At 44.6% G+C, this 9,341-nt stretch overlaps 1 protein-coding gene across 1 annotated transcript; it reads right to left on the reverse strand.

Moving 5' to 3' along the window:
- Nucleotides 1-4,670: 4,670 nt before the first annotated feature.
- On the reverse strand, nt 4,671-8,288 carry Magee1 (MAGE family member E1). The gene has a single exon (XM_005369707.2). It carries the CDS (start codon nt 8,045-8,047, stop codon nt 5,204-5,206), a length of 2,844 nt encoding a protein of 947 aa, XP_005369764.1. The 5' UTR covers nt 8,048-8,288; the 3' UTR covers nt 4,671-5,203.
- Between the last annotated feature and the right edge of the window lie 1,053 nt (nt 8,289-9,341).

Genomic DNA, 9,341 nt, shown 5'->3' on the forward strand with positions numbered 1-9,341 from the left:
GTGTGCCACCACCGCCCGGCTATTCCTAGAATTCTAAGAGAGGAAAACAGCTGGTAGTAGAACAGGAAGAAACTGGGAGACTAGTGTGTAATATATCTTGATAAGTGATCAGTGGATTTATAAATTTAGATGTTATTGCATACATTATGAAGTGTAGTTGAAGCTGAGCAATAGAAGAGAACCCTAATTGTACTGAGTTTAGAAATAAATTGTAAGAGATAAAAATGAAATAACAATTATATATACTCTTTTAGAAAGCTTGGTTTTTGCTGGAAATGGTATGGTATCTCTGCATGGAAAAGTGATCATTTAATCTGTGCTCATTAAGAGATAATTTCAGTTAAACACTGAATGCCAGTAATACCACTTTCAAGAAGGAAAGAAGTAAAAACACTATTTGACTCTCAATTTAAGTAACTTTCCTGAAGAATACTTGCTATCTCCCAGTTTTCTACCTTTTCTCACTTAGTGACTTGAATTTTGTCTTGGAGTCACTTTTTTGTTTTTGCATTTTGTATAATTATCTGAGAGCTAGCTATTTCATCACACATTTTCATACAAATCTAATGACTGCTATTTACTTACCAAATTCTTGTCATTGTTCATTGAAATATTCTAATCTAGAAAAAGATAGAACAAAATATTTTACTCAGCAAAAAATCATATTCATCTCTAAAATGATTGCATCTACTTAATCAACGAAACTGACAGTAGTCAATCCTGTAATTATATTTTCTCTTCCATGTACCAGTTTTTTAAAAAAGACTTACTTTCTTTGTGTGCGCAAGTGGGTGTGTCTGCACATAGAGCTGAAAGAGTCCAGATGAAAGCTATTGACAAACAAATGTATACAAAAAAATTACCTAACATCAGAGAAATGTACATCAAGTCCGTGCTGATCCATTTGACCCTGGTCAGACTGGCTATAAACAAAAGAAACAACAAATGCTGGTGAAGATACAAGGGGAAAGTGCCCCCTACACACCACTCAGGGAAATAGAAATCAGTGCATTCACTACAGAAATCATTGTGGATATTACCCAAGAAAATAAAATCAACGTTACCTTATTATCCGGCCATATTATTTTTAGGTACTTGCCTTCAGGATTCCAAGTTAGCTTGGCACAGAGATGCCTGCTCATCCATGTTTATTGTGGCTCCATTCACAATCACCAACTTATGCAAATAGGTCTAGGTGTCCATCATGGGTGACTAGATAAAGAAATGTGACATATATTCATAATGTAACCATAAAAGAACAAAATTATATTATGACAGGAAAATGGATGGAGTTGAATCAGATCATCATGTTAACCAAAATAAGCCAAATCCAAAAAAACAAATACGTTTTCTCCCATATATATAATCGAAGTATAAATAAAATAAAGTAAAACTTGAAAGGCAGAAGGAAGATTATTTAGGAAGAGAAACAGGATCAGTGAAATGGGGGAGAAGGAACAAGAGAGCGTGATGAGGTAAAAAAGAACAAAGTACATGATATATATGTATGAGAATGCCACAGTGAAATCCCATATTTTGTATGATGAATATATGCTACTCCAAAAGACACACCTCTACTAAGAAACATGGAAAAGTGATACAGAACTTAACTAGTAAAAGATATCATCAGAATCTTTCTTTCAAGAAGGTCATGCCAAAAGTAAAATAGTTCATTGAGGTGGATGAACAATACCCATGAAGAACAATGAAAAGCTGTTTAATCCCTTTTGATGACAACAATAGTGATAATAACAAAAAGAGAAAGAAGAATTACAGAAAGGTGGGCTTAAAAGGAATGAAACAATAACCCAGATTCCCAGTTCTCCCGGGCTGAAGTGCTTATTCCTTCAGTACTTAAGGCTATTGAGAGTTGCTGGGTTTATACTTCCATAGATCACTTTTTTCTGGAAAGAACTGACTTCCGTACAGACAAATCTCTTCACCAGGGTCAGGATACATCCAATGGCTGAGCAGCACTATGGAAGTATAAAAATTCAGTCACTTTTCCTAACTTGGGGCAATTCTGCAGATTTCAGCTTCCTTTGCTTTCTCACAGGTATTGAATCCCTACACACTCCCCGGTAAGATTTTCAGGGAAATTTCCACTTCTCAGCTTAATTCCTGGAAAAGAAAATCAGCTTGCAACATCATCTATGCATTGCTAATTATATCTGGTCATGTTGTATTTTACATGTTATATTTAATTATTACATAATTATGGAGCAGGTAAAATCATTATGCTCATCTTAAAAACAGGGTTACTGAAGTGCAAAAGTGTTAAGAACTTATTCAGTGTCTCATATCTGATAATGAGGGAGAATCATGGGTTTGTAGCAGGCAGTATAGCTCTAATCACTATGTGTTAATTCCTTTAATATCTTACAATACAATGGAGACTGCTTTCTTGGGTATTTTATTAAAAAACATATTGCCTGACTCTAATTATTTAGTTCAATTTTCCTTGAAAAAGTATATTTTCTTAAAAGAATTAAGAAAAAAATTCTGTCTTAAAATTAGAAGTTCTGTTTTCCTTGGCCTTTTAGTTTTTCAGTACAAGAGTCTGAAGTACATAATTCTGTCAAAACTAACTCTAGTCCTTCCAGCCCTCAGATGAAAATTTTTCAATAGCTTTCCATCTCACAACAAATACTAAAATCTCATACAGTCAGCTGACTTTTTTTATTCAAAATATGTATAGCTTCTCTTAGGCCAGTTACTACATATCCTTCCTTGGAAGAAATACACTATCCTTCCATTGACACAAGGCTGACTATTTGACATAGATTTTGCCAATGGACTATAATACAACTAAGCATAAATTTTTAAAAGCACCATGTTGTTCTAGTAGGGCTATTTTACCTTTGCTAGAAAAAAAAATAGATTTTCTGTGTGTGGGCTACTCCTTTAGCTTGTTTACCTGAATGAAGACAATATAAACAGAATGACAGGAAACCCATGGAGATCATAGAAAATGGGCTCAAAAAGTGTGTTGGTATATATCACTGAAAGTTAAAGAGAGTTATTTATTTATACATGTATTTGCATGTTTAATTTTAATTCTATGTAAATGCATGTGCGTGCATGCACATGTGTTTGTGTGGATGCCATGTGTCTGCAGGTACCTGTGGAATCCAGAAGAGGATGTAGGATCTCTGAAGCTGGAGTTTCAGGTGTCAATGAGTTGCTTGGTATGGGTGCTGGAAAACTGGACTGAGGTCCTCTAGAAGAGTAGCAAGTGCTCTTAACTTCTGAGCCATTTCTCCAATCCTTTTTAAAAATATTACTTTTTCTTTATTATTGAGAATACCATACACATATACAATGAACCATGATCATATCCACCCCTCCCCATTTTTCCTTCCAAGTCTTCCCCAACATGACCTCCCACAATGTTGTGTCCTTTTTTTCATAATCTACTAGGTCCAATGTGTACTGCTCCTGTGTGCAGGGGTGTGGGGCCATCTAATGGAGCATGGAAAAATCTACCAATGGCCACAAATTTAAAAAAGAAGTATTCTCTCTCCCACAGCAGCTCAACTGCCAATAGCTAGCTCGTCAGCAAAGGTGGAGCCTGGAGAGCACTTTCCCCATATATAGGACAATTTTGACTAAATTGATCTTGTGCAGGTCTTGCAAGGGTAGCCACAGTTGGTGTGAGCTCAAGGGCACAACAGCCATGCCCAGTGAAGAGCTTTGTATTCCACAAATTCCACAACACTCTTCCCCATCATCCAGCTCTTAAAATTCTCTCCTCAGTGATGGTAGGGGTAAGAAAGATGTACCATTTGGGGCTAAGGACTCAGTTTGGGGATACATATAAAAACTACAGTATAACTCAGAGGAAACTAATTCAAACATCCTTTTTTTTTAAGTATTTAAGACAAGTCCTTATGGATCCCAGGCTAGCCTTGAGCTCTCAGTGTAGCTCATAATAACCTTGAATTTCTGTCCCTCCTGCCTTTACTTCCTGAGTGTCAGGACTACAGGTGTGAGCTACCACAACTGGTTTATGTGGTACTTGGCATAGAATCCAGGGTCTTGTGCAGAGAGTTTGAGTTAAATCCCCAGCTCATGGACTCATATATCTTTTTATTAATTTTTTATTATTATGCATGTGTATATTTTTGTGTGAGTGTCTGCCACATGTGTGGGTTGCTGCTAGGGCCAAAAGGCATTGAATCCCCTGGAGATGGGGTTACAGGCAGTTGTGAGGTGCCCAAAGTGGGTGTTGGGAACCAAACTTGGGTCCTCCGGGAGAGCAATAAGTACTCTTAACCAGTGAACTATCACTCCAGCCCCATGGCTCAAATACCTTAATGAGACAGCTTATGACATGTGAAATCTCTTACCAATCCACACCAATACTCACTGAAGACTAAATCCAGATTTAAGTCCATTTACCTCGTGCTGTATGAAGAATTCAATCTTGTCCTCCCACCCCCATCATATTCACTATGGACTATTTGGATTCAGGAATTAGATTGATGTGTTTCCTCTTAACTCCCATAGAACTCTCTACTTAGTGTACTACATAGCTTATATCATAATAAAACTTCTGGTTCTTGAGTTCTGGAGAAGGTACTGTATCTTGTAAATGTCTATCATACTATTACAGAATATACTACTCTCCCCATTGTATGACAGGAATTGAATAAATTAGTGCATCAACATTGTTTGCTTTATTACACCTTTATTTTTCAACACATTTTAGCACAGCAAAGCAAATACAGGTAGACATTAGTATTCTTCACACAATAGCAGACTGGAAAGGGAAGCCAGCCACAACTTAGTGCTTTGTCAGTTGTTGTATATTTGTTTGTTTAATATGTGAAGCTAGATCACTTTACTGATGATTTTTTAAAGCTTTCAAGGAAAAGCCTGTATCTATAGCTATATGCTATATATTATCATTTTGACAATGCAATAAGATGGAAAGAGTCCCAAAACGTTGTATAACACTATCAAAACTCTTATACCAAAGTACAACAGAGACAGCAAGTAGTCAATCACATTTACATCACTAGACAATATTATTAAAACAATTGAAACTTCAAGATACCAAATAAGAACCAAATATGAAAACACATAAATGGAACTGGAACACAAATATCAAATACAATACGTGACCCCCCCAACCCCAATACATGAGAACCAGGGCTCTAGGCCCTGCCGTACAAGGCCTCGCTGACTGTCATACAGTCATCTATCGCAAGTTGCGAACGACCAAGGGCCGGTGCCCGGCGTCAGCTCTATTGGCCTCATCTTCCAGGGCCTCCCTGTACTGCTCCGGCCAGTCCTGTGGCTCCTTCCTGTGGATTCGGGCCACATATCGCAGGACTTTCATCTTGGAGGTTTCCAAGCGGGCTCTAGGGCCCCACACAAAATCATATTGCACTGGATCACTGTCAGGAACCCGCAAACTGTCAATGTAGCGCTGGCTCAAATACCTACAGGTGATCACATGCTTTCTTCCATTTTGAACTCCCAAGCCCCTCAGAAAGGCCCAGACTGCAGACTCCCTCGCATGGTTGCCCATTATAAAGATGAAGCTCAGAACCTGCATTAGGAAGTTGTTGCCGGGCCTGTTTGGACTGTCCATAATCTCTTCAGCATCTTCCATTTCTCTTCGGTTGTACAGGGTGTAAGAGTGGTTCCTGGGATCAAGGACCACTAGCTCTGTGCCATACACATGGTTTAGGGTGCGAGCAGCCCGATTCAGGAGGTCAGGGAACACTTTGCTACACTCTCGACCAATGTAATACAGAATTCCTTTCTTTGGTATAGGCAGCTTAGTTGAATCCATCAGCAGAAATAACTGGACCAACTTCCTTGCCTTGCTCTCTAATCTTGACTCAGGCCATGAATGGGGAGAATATTTTGTGGGACAGCCAGGAGCATCTGAATCAGGAGCCAGGAGCTCTGGAGAAACTTCCTCAAAAAAGGGCCTCCTAAAGTGAGGAACAGGCCGCCGCCATCCATTAGCAACATCTCGGACAGCGTCTTCTTCCAGGGCTTCATTGTACTGCGCTGGCCAGTCCATAGGATCTTTGTTATAGATCTTAGCCATGAACTTCAGGATTTTCATCTTGGTGGTCTCGACGTGGGATCGTGGGCCCCAGTAAAATTCATACTCTACTGGCACACAGTCAGTTATCGGCCTGTAGTCCAAGTAACGCTGCCACACGAACTCAACAGACAGAAGCCTCCTCGGGTTGCCAAAAACCGAAAGCCTTCTTTCACGCTGCACCCCGAACCTCCAGAGCATCTCCCAAATATCAGCTTCCCTGGCTTGGTTGCCATTTAGGAATATCTGTCCCAGGATCATCATCAGGAGGCCCATCTTTGGCCCATTGGGGATGTCTCCCAACCCTTCAAACGGCACAGGTCCCAGTTTGTTGAGCAGGATGTAGGTGTGCTCCTCGGGATCTAGCTCCTTCAGTTCAAACCTAAAAATGCACTCCAGGTGGGCTGCTGCCCGCCTCAGGATCTCAGGGAACTGGTTGCGGTATTCTTGAACAATGAACTCCCTCATTTCCGATTCCTTAATAGGGTACTTGGTCTGATCCTTCACCAGCAGAAACTGCAGCAATTCTGCTACGTTTTGCTCCATAGGCTCCTGAGGCTTTAGGGTAAGGGCAACGTGGGCGGTGCCAAGGCCCATAATGGTAATAGAGTTGGAATTCTCACTGTCTCTCAGGACCTGGAATTCCAAGGAGCCTTCTGAACGCTTCGGGCGTACAGAGGGAGCTGAGGCCTTTTGCAGAGCAAGGGAGGTGCACTTGAATAAGTTCAGGCCGCCAGAAGCACCGCAGCTCAGCTCAGCCTCAGGGTTGTCAGCGGCAGTGCACACTCCGGAAGCGCTAGCGCCCTCGGCAGCGAGGGGCATCTGCAAGGTGCTTGGCCCTTTCCCCAGGGTGTGCAGCCCGGAGGTGCTCGGGCCCTCGACGCAGGGAAGCAGCCCGGAGGTGCTCGGGCCCTCACGGCAGGGAAGCAGCCCGCAGGTGGCGGATTCCGCGGCGCAGGACGCCACCGAGATGCTGAAGCGCTCAGCAGAAATGGATCGCAGAGATGCGCCCCGGCCCTCGGCATAGGCTCTCGGGCTCTCGCGGGCAGCGGGCCGCACCAAGGTGCGCAGTCCCTTTTTGGAGGTGGGCGGCACTTTGACTCTAGCTCCCCCCAAGATGGTGGGCGGTACCCAGGTGCTCTGGACCTCACCGGAGGGGGGCGGCATAGAGATGCTCAGGCCCTCCGCGGAGGGGGGCGACACGGAGATATCGGAATCCTCCGAAGCCGAGAGCAGCTCGGAGATGCTCGGGCCCTCAGCAGAGGTGGGCGGCAGGTTGATGGCCAGTCCATCAGAGGCAGTGGGCGGCACCGAAGTGCTTGGGGCCTCACAAGAGGGGGAGGGCATGTTGATGCCCGGTCCCTCCGAGATGGTGGGCGATACGGAGGTGCTCGGGCCCTCGCCAGAGGGAAGCGGCGCGGAAATGCCCGATTCCTCGGAGAAGGTGGGCGGCACCGAGGTTCCCAGGCCCTCAGCCAGGGTGGGCTGCACACTAGGGCCCTCATCGGAGTGGGGCTGCTTGGAGATGTTCAGCCCTTCAGAGACATCGAGATGCTCGGAGGCCTTTGAGCCCTTAGGAGCAGTGGGCGACACAGAGGTGCTCGGGCCCTCCGCAGCGGTGATTGGCATAGCGGTGTTCAGCCCCGCAGAGACTGCAAGAGGCCGGGAGGTGCCAGGGCCCTCCTTCCCGGAGGTGGGCAGCTCCGAGGTGCTCGGGCCCTCAGAGATGATGAGCTGCCCGGAGGCGCTTGAGCCCTCTGAGGCGGTGGGTCGCACAGAGGTGCTTGGGCCCTCCCGGGGGATGGGTAGCCCGGAGGTGCCTGGGCCCTTAGAGGCGCAGTGGCCCTGAAGGATCTGAGGATCGCTGGGATCCTGAGGGACGTCTGGGCCTGGCACGGCAGCAGGGAGACCTTTCCCGCTGCTGTTGCGCGCATTTGCCCTGCCACCGCGGCGGCGGCGCGAATTCTGGCTTACCAGCGACATGGTCCTGTCGACCTGCGTGTGGAAGCTGACACCGACAGGCCCGCGGTCTCGCAGAAGAGGGCGCGAGGTGTGTAGGCGCCCCTGCACAGAACTGCCACTAGCAAGTAATGCTGCTGCTGTTGCCAGAACCAAAGTCACAGGAGCCGAAATTAGAGGTGGTGGGAAAGAAGGAAGGTTCTAGCCAACGGAGAACGCTAGTCTCAGAATACTCGATTCTCACACCCCGCCTTCTGCCGCAGTCCGCGCAGGCGCAGTTGGGCTCTGCGGCAAGGCGACCCCGCCCCGCCCAGCCCCTCCCGTGGGTCTGCGAAAGTGGACCTGGTGATTCTGCACCAAAACTGCGCAATGGCTGGAGGGAGGCTTTGGTAGGGTAAAACAAGGAGCTTGGAGCAGATGGGCAGAGACTAAAGATGGAGGTAACACTAGCCATTTCTCAGAGTCAGGCTACCTATTAGACGGTTTCTACTCAATTGTCAGGTACTTAATAGATTTTCAAAATTGGTAGTTAGCATCCTTAGGATTTGCATCTTCCTCAAAACCGTTTATGGGGAAAAATATGCGTGCTGCGTGGGAGGGTGAAGCTCTAATTCCTTCCCTTGTCTCCTCTGTCATTTTCTCTCTTGAAGCCTCTAAGAGCTCCTACATTGCTGCCAGCTATAAGAGCCTGTCCCTTCTCCAAAGAGCCAAAGGGCTGGGATTTAGCTCTAATTAAGAAACCTGTAGCTATCTAGACAATTTCACTGTGCAAAGTCCCAACCCTTACAGTACAGAAAAATATAATATTTTTGTGGGGTCCTGCCATTGTCCTATTGCAGTTATATCCAAAATTAAGTGGTCCTAGGGTAGTTAGCACCACGGGGGCTATTAGGATACCTCATTGTCAGCTTTGGAAAACTGCAATTAGCATGATTTATGCAGTCTTTGGAGAGCTTTCTATTAGTTACCAAAAGGCGACTGGTATTTTGAGTCACAGTCAATTGCAGGAAACATTGCCCAGATTGCAAGGAGAAGGAATTAATGGATGGAGGAAAAAGTGTGGTTTCCTCATAGGCTTACATGGTAACCTATGCAGGCAGTATTCTATATGTTCCTGTGAAGATAATTTTGTGTCATTTAGTGCAATACCAACTGGGTTTAATAGAATCATATGATGTCATACTCTGGCAAGATTTTATGCTAACCACCTTGCATCCAGTACATAGATCCATAACATTGGTTATGAGCCTGTAGCACACCATTACCCAAATATTTGTGTCTGATTAGCTTCTGAATCAAGTGGTAAATGTCCTTGGCT

This window comes from Microtus ochrogaster, unplaced genomic scaffold, assembly GCF_000317375.1.
Source record: "Microtus ochrogaster isolate Prairie Vole_2 unplaced genomic scaffold, MicOch1.0 UNK57, whole genome shotgun sequence".
In the NCBI taxonomy this organism is placed as follows: Eukaryota; Metazoa; Chordata; class Mammalia; order Rodentia; family Cricetidae; genus Microtus; species Microtus ochrogaster.

Bases quoted from the DNA above. Each gene is read 5' to 3' on its own strand.
- Magee1 (XM_005369707.2), bottom strand. From the start codon at position 8,047: ATGTCGCTGGTAAGCCAGAATTCGCGCCGCCGCCGCGGTGGCAGGGCA.